The following is a 20933-nucleotide window of genomic DNA, read 5'->3' as shown; positions in this document are numbered from 1 at the left end:
ACCACCACCACCACCACCACCACCATCATCAATCACTACCACCACCACCACTACCTATATTCCTTGAATATCCAGGTAGTACTCTAGGGGGCAATCCTATAGACCAGCAGGCAGAGGAGCCACAGTGGCTCCCAATCAGTAGGAATGAGAGCCTACTGATTTTCTAGTTCTCTCCACTTCAGTCAAACTTTGAATCCTCCCTCCCACGCTATTACTGTCCAGGGGATATTTTATGCTCATAGCATCAATGTCCTCCATTTAATCCTCCACGAAGCTATCTCAGGAATGGCTGAGTTAGCTGCAGGCATCTAACGCTGTTCCTGATACTGCTTTCAGGAAGAAGTTGTTGGGAAATTTCCAATATTGTTTTTAAGGAACCAACTTCATCCTAATAGGCCTGGGACACCACAGACACCGGTGTGGCCTTCCATGGCTATGTTAGCAAATGTGGGCAGGAGCCAGAATCTGATTCACGTGAGTGATAGCTCAGTCTCCTTCAGCTGCAGCCACAAGGGCAGGCACAGAGAGGGCCACCACCTACCACCCTTCTTACCACTGGATACTACCTGCTTTGGCCACCAAGGTGAGAATATTTCTCATAAAGGATACTCAGTTCCAAAGGGAACTCCATCTAAAAGGAAACTGGATGGGTTGGTGAGATGGCTCAGTGGGTAAGGGTATCCACTAACCTGAGTTTGATCTCTAGGACCTACACAGTATAAAGAGAGAGCTGATTCCTGCAGGTGCTCCTGTGATCTCCATATGAGCGTTGAGACATGCACAGAGCCACACACACACAGAGAGAGAGAGAGAGAGAGAGAGAGAGAGAGAGAGAGAGAGAGAGAGAGAGAGAGAGGGAGGGAGGGAGGGAGGGAGGGAGGGAGAGAGAGAGAGAGAAAGAGAGAGAGAGAGAGATTTAAAAAAAAGAGAGAGAAACTGGAGTCAGAGAGAACAGGGACCCTGGCTAAGAAGCCATGCTAACCAACTCAGTTGTGAGAGAGGCATTCCCTGGGCTAGCAGCCGTGGAAACAAAGGAAGACTGAATTTGAGAATCATGTCCAGCTTCAGATCTGATGTTGTCTTGCTCTGTGACCTTTGGCAACCCACCATATCTCTTGAGTCTCAGCTTCCTCATCTGTAGAATTGAAATATTAAGAGAAGGACTCCTAAATTCTAAGAGGTAAATGATATGAGGTTAAGTCGAGTGTATGGTAGAGTTCTAAGCATACAGAAATGTACTATGATTAATAGTAAGGGACCACAGCTAGCGTCTGGGTGGAGTCCTTATACTCAATGTGAAGCATTAAATATGGCAGCATCATGACTGGAGGGAGACTGTTGCATCTACCTACCTTAGTGAAGAGAGAAGGAAGGCACAGAGGACTCAAGAAATAGAACACAGAAGTAGCAAGCAGAGCCTTGACAAGCAGGTTCTATGTCTAGGGTGGTTATGAGAATCCCTGGTATTCCCAATCCTTAGTCTGGAGTGGTAGCAATGCCTTTAAGGCAGGTCTAAATTCCGGGCCAACCTGGTCGACAGAATGAATTCCAGGATAGCCAGGGAAACTCTCTCTCAATACCTGCTCTCCCACTCCCAACCCCCACCAAATGTTAGGATCAGAGTGGCATGGGAGGAGTTTGTTCCTTAAAGAGATAGGGCTTTATCACATCTTTCCACCCCTCCTACACACTGCCAGCTACCACAAGCTACCTCAGGCACTAAGGTTTTTGACACGGACTCATGGAGGGTGAGTGGTCTACACTGCCAAGCTCAGTTCAGTTCAGTTCAGTTCTGTCAGGTCACTTCCAGCATTCTTAGGTTTCTGGTGTTTTCTCAGCCATCCAGTCATTCCACACCATTCATTCGTTCATTCTTTCGAGAGCAAAGGCTCCATTTCTTGCGCATCTACCTGCCATGTGCCAGGCAGTGTGCATGCTACTGTTCACTCAGACAGTCACACACCTGCTAGCCTCCTAGCAAGAGACCTTAGAGAAGTTTAGCACAGTTATGACTGAAGACTAGGGCTGTGCTGGCCTCAGTAGCCGGAAGGAGAGTCCAGGCTTGTCTGTCCGATCCCAAAGCTGGTTGTCCTTTTTCTCATGTTGTTTGCCTGGGATAGCCCCACTCCTTCTACACGTTAGAAAGGCAACTTCTCCAGCGGTCTGGAGAATGCATTTCCTCCTCTCAGAGCAGCCCCAGGGCTTCCTGTGTGTAGTCTGATAGCAAAGGCTGCTCCTTATCTTTGCCCTCAGAAGCATTCTTCCTCCCACCTGCTCTTCAGTTCGGCTTTCATACTGAGGCACATGCTTCTGGCACCGGCCGCTGCTGGGTAGGATCTGGGGAGTCCCAGGGATTTTCCGGGGCCTCAAATAATTTCCTAAGCCTTCAAGGATGCTCTCACCAGACCCTCAGCTTGGCTACAGGGGAAACTCATGAGAAACAAGCATGCAGCGTATGCTTGCTGGGACTACTTTTGAGGGATTATGATTTTTTTTCCTGGAGTATACCCCAGTGATAATAACAGGAAGTAAAAAAAAAAGTTTACAGCCTTTGATCTGGTAATCTGGCACTGTTAGCTTAAGAAAGTGACCTCAAGGAAATATCCTCAAAGTGGAAGGTAGACAGTTCAAAGACATTCTCAGTAGTGTTGTTTATAGTGATGAGAATAATAATAATAATACAAAGAAGATGGCCAGTAAGAGGCCTAGATCAATCTGAGAAATCATGTAAGCGAAATAAAACAGCTAATCTACAAGAAATGGAATGTATCACAAATACTTCATAAGCATTAATCACTCCTTAATAATTAGTATCCAGAGGAGAGGGCAGACGAAAGGACACAGGATGGACTGGGTAGTACATTCTAGTTATGTTAAAGTCATACAATGTGGAAAAGGATAAAAAACAAATGAAAATCAAAACCAGCCCAAGTGCTGAAACCCCCTTAAACAGAAAGGGCAGAGCTGAGAAAACAGATGCAGATATGGAAGTAGGGAGGGGAGAAAAATGAGTGGCATCTAACTTCAGTCACTCTTCCTCAAAAGCATCCTGAGCCGATTCCCCTGTGGCCCCAGGATGTGAGCACCGTACCACAAGGAAACCATAGACACTGCTATGCACTGAGTCTTACTAACCAGAGAGTTTCTGAAAGGTAGGAGATAGAACTTTCCAGACCCCAGGCTGACCATCACATGGCTCCTCTCGGGACTAGAGAACAGATCTGTGCTTCTGAGAGCATCTGTCTTTCCTAGTTTGCTGATCTCTACATGCAGCCAGACCTGCTATCCTCTTAAAAGGACTAACCCTTTCCTGCCAGGTGTGGTGCCATACCCCTGTAATTCCAGCACTTGGGGAACTGAGACAGGAGGATTAAGAGTTGGAGACCGGACTAAGTAAGTCTATCTCAAAACAATAACATTCAAATAAACAGAAAAAGGCTTTTCCTTGCCTTAGCTGTTCCCATCTCAACCAGGCAGTGGCAGGTTGCCAGGGGCCCACTTGTTCTGTGTTAGCCTTCTCCATAGGCATCTCCCTGTTCTACAAGTACTGGATACACACTGCGAGTTGGACAAGAGTCACCATGGCTCTGGTAGCTTCCTGCTTTTGGATAAACCACTGAGTTCACCATAAATAGGCATAGTTGAACGCATCCTTTAACCAAGGTGCACAGAAGGGACAGGTGAAGCCAGATGTTAGCAAGTGGGAGACACTTTCCTGGGTATCTTTGAGGTCTATGACTGGCTGGCATTCCTAATATTGAAAATACCTGAATGCTGAATTCGGTGTCTCTGTCTGTCTGATGGTACCATCAGTAGCTTTACCCCAGGGTCTTGGGCTATGCACACCAAGGCTCCTGTCTGCTGTGGGCATGATCTGCTCATAGCTCACAGAGGCAGATCTCAGAGGTAGGAGGCAGAGAAGTGCCCAGGCCTCTGTGTGGAGTTATGTCTGGAGTGTCTTCAGACTTGTGATAGACAGGCTAGGGCCTCCAGACTGTACTTTTAGAAAATTCTCTGAATAGGAAATGTTCGTGCTCCACCAGCTCAGAGAGTGAGCAGAAATATGGACCAAACACTGTGGCCTCTGGAATCAGAAGGAACTGGGCTTAAATCCCAGGGCTGTCACTCATTAGCCCTGTGACTTGGGCTAATAATTTAACCTCGCGAACCCCAATTCCCTAACATATGAGGGAAACATCACCCACATCAGAGATCTGCAGGAAGCCTCTGGCACACTGAGCCCCTCCCTCAGTATACAATCCCATGTTGTAACTGCTGGTTTCACTGTCTTTTGGTCTATGCCGGGCATACCTTGAAGGCAGGAGCCTTGTTCACCTCTGGCATTTAGTACAGGTCCTGCCCTAGTGAGCCCTCATTACACGCATTGCTAAATAATGTTGGAAGGATTAATAACATTTCTTAATAGAAGTTTCTTGATATATGAAAAGGTACATTAAAAAAACACACACACACATAGGTAGTAGCTTTCCTAAGTGGATGGTTCACAGCCTTCTCCCTACCCTTGACTTGAAATTTTTCCATTCACATGAATCCTGGGAGCACGCTGTTTGAGGACACAGGTTGAAAAAGACAGGCGACCTCTGCTTTTATTTCCGCGTCAACCTCCAACTGGGACAGCACAGGGCCCTGGTTTCCTCCAAGAGAAGGTACAAAGTCTCTACTCAGTGCTGAGTTCCTAGTCTCACTCAGAGCCACTCACCCAACAGGTTGTCATGGTCCCCCAGCAGCCTCTAACGGAACCACGTCTGTTCTCCTTGGAGTGGCAGTTGGCAGTGGCAAACAGGAAGTTGTCTTGAAGTAGGGTGTGGTTATGCCTGTCAACATATGCGTACAGAGACGCACGTTTTTCCTTCCCCTCTCTGTTCCTTCCTCTCTCCCCTTTCTCTGGGAGAGAAAAGCCTGAGTTGTTCTGTTGAAAACTACACTTCTGTTACTTTATTTAGGACCAGCCATCACTACCGTAAAAACAAACACCTGGGGCAGAAAACAAAGCCTACTATCGTACAGCAGAGGCCCATCTCCTCTTCATCAGTCACTAACCCTTTCGGCATATTTGTGAGAAACCAGGTGCCTCCAAGTATATGAACTCTCTCCCTTCCCCTGCTCCGTGGGCACGCAGGAAACAAAATTCTAGTTTGAAAGCAAGCCACTAACACTACCAATCTTAATGAACAGGGAGACAGAGGAGGAATGGCCACATGGTATATACGAGGCTCGCACGGTGTACACACTGGACGGAGGGTCATATGTGAATAGGAACACAGCCATGAGTTTCAAGTCGTGTGCACCATTTGAAAAGACCCAAAACATTTCTTAACAAAGACAGCATATGGAAACCACGGAGAAAAGCAACCTCCCAGTGTATAAAGGCATGAAGGACTGACTGAGCTGCACGTGAATGCTGCAGACTGGGGGTAGGGGAGATGGCAAAAAGTAGGGGGTTATGATAGCTGCCTTCCCAGTGCTCTCAAAGGTGTGTTATAAAAATTTCCATTCCTCTCCTCCCCAGACCCGAGGCTTGAGCCTCCAGAAGGGCTGTCCAAAATAGATCAGTCCCTAGCCTCCTACTCCTGACCTCTTTCCGAGGCAGCTGCTGTCCCCATCGGCTGCCTCAGCCCTGTCTTTGCTCCAGCTTCTGCCCACAGACCAGGAGCTCTGGTCTGCGCAGAAGCTCATCTCTCCGAGTGCATGCATCACAGGCTGCCAGCATACTTTGCCTGCTGGACTTTCTTCTGTGGCCTGTGTCCAGCCCCATGCCATCCTGGGTGGCAGGCCACCATACCCTGCATTCACACTTACACTTCCTGGAGAGGCAGTCTGGCCGTTTGGATAAGGAGGCTGAGCCAACGACATGCTGGGCAACGGCCCTCTTCTAGTAGACATTTCCTGGCTGTGGGCCCTGGCCAGTCATAATGCTTCACTTCCCCTTTAAGAGAGCACGCCCAGATGAGATTGAGGAAAGGCAGCAAGACAAGGCCAGAGCAGTCAGGGGTGCGTCCTGAATTTGGCAGATGAATGAGGGTTTCCCTGAATCTCACACGCAGAGATGTGAGAAGTCACTTCTCAGAGGCTCAGGAGAGCTCTCTAAGTTTACATGGCAGGGGGTTTCTCCTGCAGTCCCTAGGAGAGCAGCCACACTTGAGCCAGCTCTCAGAGCTGCTGTCCAACCTGCCTGGGTCCTGGGTGGCCTGCAGATGCCTCTGGACTTTCTGCTCTCCTTCATCACAGGGAATACCCATCCTAAAGGACAGTGTCTATTGGGCCATATGCTTTGATGACACTAGAGGCCATTATGATCATTGGAAAACCCCCAAAGGACAATTTCACTATAAATTTCAGCAGAGTTCTCAGGTTCTCTGGCTTTGAAATTTCTATGTAGCTGAGTGTGACCTTGAATGCCTGATCTTCCTGCTTCCAATCCCAGATTGTCAGATATAGATGGGGCCAGCATTTGTGGCTCTCATTCTGGATACTTAGAAAATTCCCTGACTGTGGCAAAGGACAGATAATGTGTGGGAGAGGGGTCAGCCCTTACAGGGACAATGCTTCACAAGCCGATGGGTCACATGACTTAATATTGATGAAATACCCAGAACAGGCAAATCTCAAGAGACAGAGTACAGAATAGTGGTCAATAAGTGGCGGCTGTGAAAAGATGAGGGTGGGCAGTGGGCATAGGGTATCCCCTGGGAGTGGTATGAATGGACCCATATCACTCAAATGTTTGCTATGGTGTTTTGGGTTAAGCTTGGGCCTAATATGAAGCCTCACAACTGAGCTCTAACAGACCTCTCAACATGATCACATGGTGACAGTATCAATATTCTTTCATGTGTATTTTACTATAATTAACAAACACAAAACTAAAACGAAGGAAAAACAAAAATAAAATAAAATAAAAAGCTGAGTATGGTGGCTCATGCCTTTAATCTCAGCACTCAGGAGGCAGAGGCAGGTGGATGTCCTATGAGTTGTAGGTCTATGTAGCAAGTTCCAGGGCAGCCAAGATTACACAGTGAGACTGTCTCAAAACAAAACAAAACCGGAACTGGGGGCCCAGCACAGTAGTAGAATACCTACCCTGGCCCTGGGGGATCCCCAATATAGGACAAACAAACAAAAACAACAAACCAATGAATGTGATGAATGGAAAATGGAGACATGAGGAGACAGGACAGCTCCTGGGTATAACTGAGAAGGGTTTTATTGTCATTATGAGGGAAAGGACAGCCAGAGGCCATCTGGAAGAACCCAGACTGTCAAGGCCGGACCGGGCCAGGTCGATGCGGTGCAAGAGAAGAGAGAGGGCAAGTGAACCAAGAGAGGAACTACCGTGGAGGAGGGCAAGGAAGAGGTCAAGAGTGGAGCCAAAAGCCAAGAGTGTGTGGCCTAATTGCCTGGGTCATACAGGAAAAGAGAAGCCTGGGGGAGGGGAAGTGAAGCCCAGCCCTGGGCTGGAGAGGTTTAGGGAAGAGACAGGGTGCAAGTGCTGGGAAGAGCCCAGGTACTGAGTGAGCCTCTCCCTGGTTTCTTTGGGACCTGACATTTGAGACCTCTTTTTCTTCTATCAGGATCTCTACTGGGTCTCACCCAATGGATCTATAAAACCTGGCTAACACCTGACAAACTCTAAGTCCCTTCCAAGTGAGCAGCGTCGGACTTTTAGTAAGGAATGTTGAAAGCAAACCTCTGAAAGGCAAAGCCTTCAAGAAGACCTCAGGCTGAGGGGAGGTGGGGTCATTTCACACACTGCCCCCTCATTGCAAACGATCCTCCAAGAGACCTTCTCATGACAACTAGGCAGCTGGATACTCTAAGAGAGCCAGAGCCAATTTTCTGAGGGAGAATTGTTTAGAGAGGCCTTCTTCCCTGAATTAGGTAGACTTAATCCGTTTCTGACTACAGAAAACTGAGCTGGGTCCCTGTCTTGCTGCTCTGTTTCTTGGAATGGAGTCGGTGTGGACGACTGGGTGTGAGCTGACCAGCCACTGGCCAGATCTCCTTTCTGGATCATTTGCAACTTTGGCTGGAGAGGAGTTAGGTTGCAAGCTTTGTCCTCTGCTGGACTTCAGGCCAGCTGGTCAAAGGCTTCTTGAGCACATTACCCCTCCTAGGAGATGACCAAGAAGATGTCTGCTGGATGTTGCAATGTTTAGCAGTTCAGTGCAGATGAAAAAGCAGCCCCATGGCCTGGGAGCCAGAGTCAAACAGAAATAGCTCTCCTGGTATCTGCTGAGGGTTCCAGGAGAGCCGGGAGGTCAGAGGTGGACACTTCCCTTGGCTAGCTTTTCTGCTGCACTCTGGCTCTTCTGGAACTCTGGATCCTGCCTCTTGGCCATTTCTTTCTCCTCTCCTCGGGTGAGTACAGAATAAGTAGGTGGCCTAAGTTCTCAGCAAACAGGTGTCTTAACATAAGAAGCTGCCACATTTACATTCACGTGCGGTTGTAGCTTCTGAGGGACAGCAGGTTTGGAAGTGTAACTCCAAATGCAAAAACAGGAAGGGGCAGCCCAATTCAAAACCGTGCCAAGGACACTTCTGCAGAGCAGATAAACAAATGGCTAACGAGAGCATATGCAGAGATGCTCCACCTCATTAGCTATTAGAGAAATGCAAATCAAGCCTACAAGGAGGTAGCACTTCCAGCACTCTAGGGTAGCTATTTAAAAAGAGGAACGGAGCAGGAGCTGGTGAGGATGAGGAGAAAATGGAGCCTCTGTGGACTGCTGTTGGGAATGTAAAAGGGCACAGCTGCAGTAAAAACCAGTGTAATAGTTCCTCAAAATATTAAAATAGAATTACAATGTGATTGAGCAGTTCCATTTATGGCTATATATACCTATATGTGTGTCGTAAAGCAGCATCATTCTGAAGAGTCAATAGATAGAAATAAGAGTATTCACAGTTGAATACAAAATATGGCATAGGTGTACCTCTGTGTGCATGGTGTGTGTGTCGGTGGGGGGTGCAGGTACCCACAAGTGCATGAGAATGAGATAGTTTTCTGATGCTGTGATTAAAATATCCAGACAAAAGCAACCGATGGGAGGAAGGGGTTCTTCTAGCTGACAGGTCAAGGTTACACTCCATCACAGCAAGTAAGCCATAGTAGTAGGAGCTTCAAGAAGCCAGTCATGGGGCTGGAGAGATGGCTCAGTGGTTAAGAGCACTGACTGCTCTGCCAGAGGTCCTGAGTTCAATCCCCAGCAACCACATGATGGCTCATAACCATCTGTAATGGGATCTGATGCCCTCTTCTGGTATGTCTGAAGACAGCTACAGTGTACTCATATAAAACAAATAAATAAATCATTAAAAGGAAAAGCCAGTCATATCACGCCCATCAGCAGGAACAAAGAGCAGTGAAGGTGCGCATGCTTACGGTTCAGCTGGTTTTCTCTGCTCTGCTCACACAGTTCAGAATCCTTTACTGTGTCACTCACCTTAACAAACCACAGTAACAAAGTCACTTTCTGAAGTGATCACAGAACCATCGACAACATCTCATTGAAACTCTCTTTCCAGGTGATGCTAGATTTTGTCAGGTTGACAATACTAAGCATCAGGTAAGATAGTAAGATGTCTCATCTGATACTGGCGGCACTTGCTATCAAGCCCGATCACCTGAGTTCAATCTCACACGGTGAAATATGAGAAATGATTTCTACAAGTAGTCTTCTGACCTCCACACAAGTAAAACACACACACACACACACACACACACACACACGCACACGCACACGCACACGCACACGCACACACCCACTAAATAAAACAAAACAAAACAAACCTCTCACCATTCCATTGTGCTATTCAGCCTTAACAAGGAAGGAAATTCTGACACTTTATTCTATAGATGAGTCTTTTTTTTTTTTTTTTTTTTTTTTTTTTTTTGGTTTTTTTTTTTTGTTTTTTTCGAGACAGGGTTTCTCTGTATAGCCCTGGCTGTCCTGGAACTCACTCTGGAGACCAGGCTGGCCTCGAACTCAGAAATCCGCCTGCCTCTGCCTCCCAAGTGCTGGGATTAAAGGCATGCGCCACCACCGCCCGGCTAGATGAGTCTTGAATACAGCATACTAAGTGAAATTGACCAGCCATAAAAAGTCATATACTGTAGGATTCCACTGACATGAACTGCAGAGTCAAATTCAGGCACACAGACAGGGAAATGATATAACTGCCAGGAGTTGGGGGAAGATGGGGCATGGTTTTTTGTTTCTTGTTTTGTTTTGATTTTATTAGTGGCTTTGGTGTCTGTTTTGCAAAGCTAGGAGTTCTGGAGATGGCAGTAGCAATGACTGTAAAATAGTATGATGGTACCAAATGCCTTTGAGCTGCACATTAAAACTAGTAAAGATGAGCCAGGAGCCTTTAATCATAACACTTGGGAGGCAGAAGCAAGAAGATCTCTGAGTTGAAATTCAAGGCAAACATGTTCTATACTATGTGTTTCAGGTCAGCTAGGGCTACATGGTGAAATCCTGACTCAAAACAGGAAACTAGTTAAGATGGTAAGGTTTATATTAAGTGTATTTCACTGCAATTAAATTTCGTTCTTTAAAACATTAAATAGAACTAGTATATGACACAAAAGTGTGTGTGTGTGTGTGTGTGTGTGTGTGTGTGTAGAACAGGGACCAGGTTTGGTGGCATACACCTTTGATCCCCAATACTCAAGAGGAAAGCAGAGGTTGATCTCTATGAGTTCAAGGCCAGCCTTCTATATAGTTAGTACCAGGACAGCCAGAACTATATAATAAGACTCTGTCTCAAAAAATAAACATTTAAAACAAACAAACACACACACACACACACACACACACACACACACACACTAGGTCCCAAGAACTAATCCTCTGGTGAGATGGCTCAGCAATTAAGAGTACTTGCTCTTACAGAGGACCTGAGTTCAGTTTCAGCACCCTCATAGTGGCTCATAAACATTTGTAACTACAACCCCAGGGGATCCAATGTCCTCTGGTGGCCTCTGCTGACAGCAGGCACACACATGGTGCATTGACATACATACAGATAAAACACTCACACATGTGAGATAAGATAAATAAACCTAAAAATTAAAAAAATTAGTCAAAGTTAGAGCCACCCCATAATGGGCGAGTGAATAAACAAAACCCGCCGTATAGACATATGATGAGGTACCATTTCACGAAGGAAAAGAATGATGCATGATGTATGCCAGAATACAGATGAACATCAGGAACGCTGTGTGAGATGAAAGAAACCAAGCACACTAGGCCATATGCACTGTTTGCCTCCATCTATAGGCAACGTCCAGAGCGGGCAGAGCCGTAGAGACACTGACTGGTAGCTGTCAGGTGCTGTGGGTGGTTGGAAGGGAGAATAGCTGCCTAGTGGGTAAGAAGTCTTATCGCTGAGTAAAGAAACGTGTTGAAACTAGATAGAGCTGGCCACACAACATGATTGTATCAAATGCCAGTGAGTTATTCAACTTAGAATAGTTAATTTTATGTCTTGTGAGTTTCACCTCGGCAATAACACTGGTAAAAAAAAAAAAATCCCTCAGAAGATGAATTCCAGGACCAGCTGCAAGCAGAATAATCTGTCTTAAGGTAACTGAGAGTTACCTTCAAAACCCTGCTTGGAGCCGCTTAAACGGGGTAATTTTTAAGTTAAGGTAATTAAGGTGGTCAGCAGGAGACAGCAGACAGGTATTCTAAGACAGCAGCTCCCAAACACTGACAATTTGGGCCCATGAAGAAGTGTTACTTTGTCTTAGGCAACAAGCTGCGTGCATCCTTCCTGCCTCTCGGCTCTGCAACAGGGTACCTGTTTGTTACGTACCAATGACAGGTGGTCACTGGGCTTTATAATTGCCAGGGGGTTGCTTCGATTTCGATGGTTTTGCTTTATAAAATAAATCTGGATCCAAATAACACTGACGTCACCGCTACATTCACCGTAGGCAGGCTCCTACAGTTATTGGCAAGTGGGACCCCGAGACAAAACTACCCTCTGTGGCTCTTGCATCCCTGGCACAGCCGCCATTTCCAGTCAAGGGCTCACTGCTATCCACAGACCCGGGTATACAGCTTGAAATTAGGACTATCAGATCTAAACACGTAAGACTGGGCTCCCCAACATTGCTGTCTCCCTACCAGCACGCCCGCAGGCCTGGCTTCGTGTAGGCACGTGCAGGTGCCAGTCTACAAAGCAGTGACCGCCGCATGGGGAAGGTAGGCAGCTGCCCTTCCCAGCTGTTCTGAGCTACTCACACATCCACACCACTCTCATCTTCAGGGCCACCATAAGCCTTTGGTCTTCTCTTACCTCCTCCTCTGGGGTAAACACTCCCAGAGACCTTTTAAAGTTATTTCTCACAAAACTGTTTCCACTCCTGCCCTGTCCTAGGTTCTCTCTGGCTCCCAGCATTTCTCACAAAGTAGAGTCAGGAAAGGAACACGTTCTAGTGAACTCTGCTGAGGTCCTGCCTGTTCACTAGACATTATTCTCTCTTCATGCAGTGCAAGAACATCAGTCCAGATGGTTTTCTTTTCTACAACCTCACTGTTAAGTCTCAGGTCGCACTGTTCTCAGGTTGTGTCAACCCATGGGTACCCTTCAGAACTGTCACCTTGCTGGACTCAGTCCAGTGTTCGAGCCTGTTGAGATATTTATGGGCCCTAAGCTATTGATGAATCCATTCACCACCTGGAAACTTGAGAAGCCTGCCCCAGTGTCACTCTTCTGAAACAGGCCCCAACCATGTCCCAGGAACCATGACCTATGAATAGCATTGTCTCCAAGTGTGGTTGTACCAGGGTACAGTCAGGGAAGGTATGCTGTTGGCCCACCTTCCTGGTAAGGATCCTCTGGGTGACTCTGACACAGGAATCTCATGAGAGCCTTTCTCTGAATAGAGCTAATACAATGAGCATCACACATAGTGAGTCATCAAAGGTGTGTGTCACTACAAGATACATTATACTGATGAGGTGGTTTTTCTAGTTCCCCAACCTGCCTTCAAGAGGCCATCAAGGCATATGCTATGAAGCTGAAGTGAATAGAAGGAACTCAAGATACTCAATGCTGGAGCCTGAATCCCAATGCTCTTACCCACTGATGTGACCAGACCTGTCTCTCCAGGGCTGAGGGAGGAGAGTTGAGATCTGGTGTATAAAACAGGCTTAAAAGTTGATGCTGGGTGGTGGTGGCACATGCCTTTAATTCTAGAACTCAAGAGGCAGAGGCAGGAAGATCTCTGAGCTAGAGGCCAGCCTGGTCCACAGATTAAGCTCCAGAACAGATAGGGCTACACAGAGAAACCCTGTCTCTAAAAAAATAAAATAAAATAAAAAATAAATTGAGTCAACTTATGTAGACATAAAAAATTCTAAGACTGTGACTAAATAACTTAGAAATAACAAAAATGTCATTTTCTACCCAGTGTTTGGCAACCTGCCTGTCAAATCAAGGAGGGACATGGTGATGAGCTGCAAGGGTCCTCCCGCTCCCAACCTCCTGCCTGAATCCTTTCCTGGAAATAGTTGTTTCTTTCTTATGAAGACCAGGTCCTAATCTGGCCTAAGAAGAAGGAATGGGGCTTCTCCCACCCCACTTGCCAAGGAGCCCAATCAGCCCTCAGAAGCACACTGTCCATGCCCTTCCTTGTTGAGACCAAGACCTATGCAATTAGCATGATCTGGCAGGTGACCTCACAGGGCCAGGCCGTGTTTAGCTCCTGTGTAGCATGACCCTCACAAGTCCCCAGGCTTCTCATCTTACAAACGGGTTTTCTAAGAACCGTGGCACTGGGTTCTGAGGTGGTCAGGGTATCCAGAAATGTTCCATCCCTAACCTCTCTTCAGGGAAGGGATGAACTTCAATAGGAAAGGACCTCGGCTACATTTTGCAAAGGGTTGTCAGAAGCCACCCGCTGGTGATACTCTCCAGCAGGGCAGAGACTGACAGAACTGGTACAGCCTGCCTCAGGCCCTTGGGGAAAGGGCAGTGCTTACAACAGGAGGCAATAGGTGGCCTAAGGAAGACCGCCTGCCCTAGTGGAACCCAGGCTGGTCTCCCAATGTCCAAGGACCACAAGGACAGATTAAACACACACACACACACACAATTGCTGTCAAGACACTGAGAAAACTGGATAGATGAATCTCTGAACAGATTAGGGAATTTGACCAGAAAGGTACTGGTAGAAAGAGGCCAAGAAAGCCTGCCAGATAATTTCTGGAACCCCACTGGTCTATAAGCTGTTTTCCTCCAGCTCCCTTTATATACATCTCCCTTAAGACCAATGGGATGATGGATTCTCTAAAGTCAGAACTATGAATCTATTTTAGACATTCATGGCCACTATGGGCTTTTTCCTGTGGTTTAAAAAAAAACAAAAACAAAAACAAAAACAAAAACTGTGTTACTGGGGGTTTTTGTTTGATTGCTTTGCTTTTGTTGTTGTTCCTGTTCCCAAAGCTAGCCATGGGCATGGGAACACACCTACAGAAGCCTACCTCTTTGTCATGAAGGTTGCTGCAGGGTGCTGCCAAGCCTGCTGCTGCACCTGAGACAGGACCAGGTTATAGGTTGAACAGGGTCCCAGCATGCATACGTTAAGTCTCTAATTCTCCAGAACCTGAAAGTGCAACCATATGTAGGGACAGGTCTTGAAAGAGGCCATTAAGAAAAAGGTCCTAATCCAACAGGACTGGGGTTCTCATTTCAAAAGGACTGGGCACTAAAGCACTCAGCGTCTGCACCCTGAGAAGGCAGCAGGCCCGGAGTGGCCATCTGTAAAAGCCTCAGGGGATGCCAGTCCTGTTGGCACCTCCATCTGGAGCTCAGTTCCCAGAACTGTTAGGAAATGCGTTTCAGTTGTTTAAACTACACTCTAGCCCTAACGAATGCAACTGGTTGGCTCCAAAGCCACTCACCTTACTTCACTCCACCTTACTGGAGTGAAGATAACTCCTCACAGCCCAATTGCGCTGTCTGCCCCACTATAAGGTATATGAGGCCAACATGGGATACAACTAGGTGCTGTTTTCCAGAAAATTCTGCTGCTGGGTCTATATTAATAGAGCAGGTGACTTCAAGCCACAGACTGCAAGAAGCCAACTCTTTGAATGAACTTGCTTTCCTGGTTTACCTCTTACATCGATACAGGTTCTGATTAACCCGAGTATCATTGATGTGGTTCCAGGAAAAGATGAGACTGTGGAGTGAGTGGATTCATGGCCCAGTAAGATAGGCACTCTTGCTAGTTTGCTGAACCCACATTAAGCATCTGGTCCAATGTTACCAGTGCTGGGAACTGATAGTCTCCAGGTTGCATCTGTCCCCAGGTTCTGTGGAACTCCTGCATCCTGCCAGTCCCCAGGGTGGGCACAGCCATTCTCAAGGCAAGAGAAGCAGACTCGGCGGCTTGCTGCCACTTTGCAACCAGACAGTGGATATGTCACTATACTACCTATAGGAGGAAGAACCAAAATGAGGAAGGGATATATAAGCAGGTTGATGTCTGCAGAGGCTCGGAGGGTAACTTGCTCTATGACACAGAGCTGAGAGGCATCTTCTCATGTCCAGATCCAGTGGGTGCAAGGGTCTAGCCATGCAAAATTACAAATCTCTGGAACAGAACAATGTGGGAACACTTCAGCCCTGCTGCCACATCTCTGCTCCAACACAAAGGCCTGTAGGTCCCCTCCATGTCTCTCTTCATTCACGTTGGCCAAAAGACTATTTGCATAGTGAGCTCGGAGGCTCCATTATTATAGATGGCTAAGATGCACAGACCCAACACACAACGTCAAACCATAAGCCTGCAAAAGATGGGCGGCCTCACTCACCCCTACCAACCTGACAGAGTGGGGAGGACAGGGCTCCCACCCATACGCTGAATTGGGGGTAGAATGAATCTAATCAGAACAGAGTTTCTCTCATCTTTTTATTTCTGTGTTTGTTGAGACAAGGTCTTAATCTGTAGTCCTAGCTTGCCTGGAACTTGCTATGCAAATGAAGCTGGCCTTGAACTCATATGAAAGATCTGCCAGCTTCCACTCCCTACCTCTTTCCCCAAATTTTGTAGTTAAAAAGAATGCATCACGACACCTGCCAGAACAAGGTTTCTTAACCACACACTGGAGCCAGTTTGCCCAGCGTAGATGGATCAACAAGCAGGTGAAGGTTTGATGGTTACCTCTGGGCCTGACATCCCACTCTTCAGCTCCCGTCCTAAAGCATGTGCCAGACAGTAAAAGATCTGAAGCAGGAGGCCAGCCTCGTCCTTACATTCTGCAAGGTTAGAGGAGACCCCCCACAAAAAATTATACTTTTATATGTATGTGTGAAACATGGAGGAGAAAAAGAAATTATAGCCCTAAAATGGTTATAACAACGTCCAGCTTTGGTTCAATGACCATGCTTACTATTTTGGAAATTTCCATTCCGACTCTCCTTTCTCATGGAAGAGTTGGGGGAACAGTGGAATTTGGACCCATCTGTGTGGAACCCCTTGTGCGATGAAAGCGCCCAGCCAACTCTGAAGTCCTTCCACCAGCAGGCCTGAACACAGTTTATTGCTTTCTCCTTCCTTTTGATTTGTTTAGTTTAAAATATTTAACCCGCTGCACAATGAAGTGTCTCATTTCCAGGGTTCTCCTGGACCATTAGACTGGGACTCCACACTCATTATGCTGATGAGCATTCTACTTACCCATGCAAATTCCGGGAGTAACAGCCTGGGAGATGGGAGGTGCTCTAGGTAAGCCATCAAAAGCTGATTTAATTTTGCAGCCATTCAGTGGGCAAGGCAGAGCAATTTTTAGGCAAAGGTTCTAGTAAATATTATGGAAAACCCTTTTTATAGAGTGCTAATTCTGGCGCAGCATTTTCTTACATGCTCGGTTTCAGTTCTCATTCAAACCTGCCTGGGAGCCCCCAAGGCAGGATAATCTACCCAGATCACGTGTGAGGGAGCGTGTCATCCAGCAGTAGCGGGCTGGTATTCATTCTTTACAGTGCTGTCGACATCTCAGTATTACAGTCATTTCAGTGGGAACAAACTTTCCAACCCACGAACTTCCCTTCTGCCATCCTGCCGGCCCAACCCCCACGACCCTGAAACTTGCCAATTGGCTCCTGGACAGGCTGCAGGTCACCAGATGACACCGCTCCCGTGAGTTCGACAAAACAAGCACAGCAAACTCCTCTTAGAGGTTTGAAACAATAACCAACCCCTTTGGGGCGTCCCAGAGGAAATGGCATCGTCACTTTCATTTTGTGACAACCCAGAGAAAACAACTCAGCTTACGACAAACGCCGGGGATCTGCTGTCAGCGGCGGCTGGGGAGTGCTATCAAGTGACCTTTCAGAGAAATTAATTTTCAAGAGCGCTAACAGCCTTTGCTGCTGCACATACATTCAGCGCCACTCCTGTCAGCGCAGAAAAGGATCTCACTTTCTACAGTTGGAACAGAAACTCTCATACATCCCCGTTTCTTTAAAAAAAAAAAAAAAAGTCTATAAATAACCCAGGATCAGCAAAATTATGCAAAACAGCCTGCTAGAAGAAGAAATGTAAACTAAAACCACTTACAGAACGACTCGGGCTGCCAACTTAATCTGATGCTACGACGACTGTAAACATGTTGTACTTTTGAAACCTGAAGTGATCCACTTTAGTACAGATGCCATCGTAAAAATGAGAGAGAGAGAGAGAGAGAGAGAGAGAGAGAGAGAGAGAGAGAGAGAGAGAGAGAGAGAGAGAGAGAGAAGAAAAAAAACTGAAACAAGGAAACAACAAGAGCCCAGCCACAAACAGAGCAACCTGATTCGGTATTCTGCACAGTGCACGACCCGACGGCTGATCGGCTGCAGTCAGTACCAGCTCCCCTCGCTTCCACACGCCAACTGTTTTGACTACAGGCACTTGTTAAACACAGAGTTTCAGGTCCTACCAGTTGGACACCAGAAGTTCATAGAACTGACCCACTGCCAAAAACAACAAGCGCAGAAAGCGAAAGGACTGCCTCGTGTGAGTGTTTGGTTAACTGTTTCAGCCAGCCCTGCAGCAACCTCGGAGCAATTAGGAATTAAAAAGAACTTAAATAACAAAAGCAAAAGATTAGCACCTTGAAAATGTAGATGTTGGCAGATAACGTTAAGACATTAAGCTACTTTATTGGGGGGTGGGTGTCACATGACACATTGTGGTTATCAACAGAAGGAACCGGGTGCTTCCTCAAGCATCTTCCATATGATTGGTTCAGACAATCTGCACATACTGAAGATTTCTAGCAGTCTGGAAATTAGTAAATTCCACAGGGAAAAAGGGGACGTAGTGAATTTTTTTTTAAATGCAATAAAAGGGCTTCCAAGTTGCCCATGGCACACATGGAGATGGAGGCATGGTGCAGGCTGGAGCCATGCCTCTGAAGACTACATCAGGACTCTCTTTGGGATGAGGTATGCTGGGGAGCAGCTTTCTTAATCAAGGCTGGAGTCAACACTGTTGGGCAGTGACATGGAGTGATCTTTTCCCCTTGCAAAATAAGTTAAAAGAAGCAATTCCACTGCTGAACAAGCCTTTCCATTTCCTCCCCAGAATGCACCAAACACTACCTTTAGGATCAAGACAATTAACCAGATTTAAGTTTTGAGTTCCTTAAGGATTTAGGAAAACTAAATTTCATGAAAACTGGAGCATGGAGATTTTTTAACCTAAGAAGACTTAAACCTTCTGCATCATCTATCGTCTATCTATCTGTCTGTCTGTCTGTCTGTCTATCCATCCATCCATCATCTATCAGCATCTATCCATCCACCCATCTATCATCTATCAACATCTTCTATCACTATGTGATTTGATATATGTGTCTGTAAGTCAAGCATATCCTAGGACTTGGTTGTTCGAAACGTCTTGTGAGGTGGATGGCAAGAGGTGCTATTCTCACCCCTGAAAGGAAACACAAGGCTAGGCTTTCCCAGGGTCATGCATCCAGGAAAGGATTCTATCACCCTAACCTTTGTTATTCCTATTTTCACTAAAAGAGATTCAGAAAAATTCCATGATTTGTTTAGCACCAGGCCTTCCATCTCCAGCCCAGCCCTCCTTATTTGCCTCTATCATGTTTGCAGAAAGCAGAACTCTAGAACTAAAAAGGGTTGACTATAAATGTGTGAGACTTCCCTTAATTCTCTTAGCATTCCCTGTCCCTGTGGCTTTCTGCAGCAGATTGCAGCCCTCAGGTACCACAGTGATGGCTTTCTTTCTGTTAGGGCAGGCTTCATACACCTGTGCTACAGAGTGATTGCTCCAATGGAAAACACCTCTCCACCCAGTTTGTATCCTACCTTTCTCTGATCTGATCAGTTCATTGACCTGTTACCCCTGGTTCCTTACCCAAACCTAGTCTGGGAAGAACATGGAGAGGAGTAGCCCTGCCAAACTGCGCATTAGGAAACCCATGAGTCCATTTTGCTAGTAGAGGGGCTCTGGGTTTGCAGATCTTTTAACATGGAGCTCAAAGATAGGACTTTGCTGAAGGTTTGTTTTTTTGTTTTGTTTTGTTTTGGTTTGGTTTCTTCTTTTTTCTTCAATAGAGACTCATTGGAAGCATTTAATCACACAAAGATGCCCATCATAATGCCTCTTCTCCACGCTAAGTGAACACATTGGTTGCCTAAGCAGAGAAGAGATACTGTTACAGGGTACGCTGAAGTAGGTTTACTACAGGGCTTGGTTGTCTCTCTGAGGGGATGTGGTGGCATTGTAGATGACCAGCAGGTTTGGTTTGTAGGTAGGCATGGAAATCCCTGCAAAGTACTGAGCTGCATTATGTTTCTATAAAACTGATTGGTTGATTCAGCCTTGAGGAGAAAATGGTGCCAAGTTATCTTGGGATATTTTTAACCCCATTCATAGCCATTTATCCCCCTCTTCTGTATGTGACCTAATGTCGTTGTGATCATTAGGTAACTCTTCCAGAATGTACAAACATACCCCTAGTTTTCACCAAATGAAAGGCTCAGGATGTCCTCAGATTGCATATGGGGCCCACAGCTGAGATTTCCCACTTGGCGGTACCCCATCTACCTCATGATTCCACCAGGGCACCAGCAAAGCATATGCATTTATGAGTTTCTTTGTTCTGTTACTACTTTGGAATGTAGTATTGGAAAAAACCTGAATCCATCTTCCCAGGCCACAGTCACTCATAATTAGCTCCAGAAAAAAATGATCACTTTTCCACTTTGAGATGAAAGTTATGTATTTGTGGTGAAACGGGGGAAATGAAGATATCTGGCAGGAACTGAAGACTTGGGGTCCAGCACTGGGGACACTGAATATAGAATTCAGGAGGGAGCTGATTAAGAAGGGAAGATTAGCACTCAGAAGGCTGAGACAGGAGATCTCTGAGCTCTAGGTTACTCTGATCTACAGAATGAACTCCTGAACAGCCAGGGCAATACAGAGAAACCCCATCTTGAAAAAGAACGAAGATTAGAAAATTCTAGAATGTTTTGCCGCCAATCTCATGACTCTTTCTCTATCTTGAAACACAACACAAAAATTATAGAAGTAAGAGCTAGGAGAGCTGGGTGTCAATTCAGACTTCACATTGAGGGTAATCAACGCAGCATACAGAACCATAGAATCTGCATGTCCTGCTGGCTGGAAAAGGCTCTGTGGTTGTGTGGGATGACTGTGTGATGTCTGTCGTGGCTTGCAAACACTCGTTTTGAAAGTGGTTATTTGCGGGTGTTTGGGGAATGGTATGGCATTTGCTCCCATGCTGCCTGAAAGAGTTTGAGCACTGAGTAAAGCATAAATCTTGGCAGTAAAAAATGTTTACTTACAAGATACAAAGTGTGCATGTCCAGGTAAGATGTGACTCCTCCTGAGCATAGAGTCATAAAACTCA

The 20933-nt window shown here is 46.3% G+C and overlaps 1 protein-coding gene across 19 annotated transcripts in view; it reads right to left on the bottom strand.

Moving 5' to 3' along the window:
- Atxn7l1 (ataxin 7 like 1) overlaps positions 1-20933 on the bottom strand; it is a 226933-nt gene that overhangs the window by 56542 nt on the left and 149458 nt on the right. For 2 of the 19 annotated variants that reach the window (XM_031355689.1, XM_031355687.1), the window contains exon 1: positions 4721-4835. The exons of 9 other annotated variants lie outside the window; for them this stretch is intronic. Coding sequence is in view for 1 of the 10 variants with exons in the window: in XM_031355675.1 (XP_031211535.1) it covers positions 4521-4542 (22 nt within the window). In the remaining 9 variants the exon portion in view is untranslated. 8 more of the 19 variants (XM_031355679.1, XM_031355683.1, XM_031355688.1 and 5 more) reach the window with 8 other exon arrangements.

This window comes from Mastomys coucha, unplaced genomic scaffold (assembly GCF_008632895.1).
Source record: "Mastomys coucha isolate ucsf_1 unplaced genomic scaffold, UCSF_Mcou_1 pScaffold6, whole genome shotgun sequence".
Lineage (NCBI taxonomy): Eukaryota > Metazoa > Chordata > Mammalia > Rodentia > Muridae > Mastomys > Mastomys coucha.
This window is presented reverse-complemented; position numbering and strand designations above follow the sequence as displayed.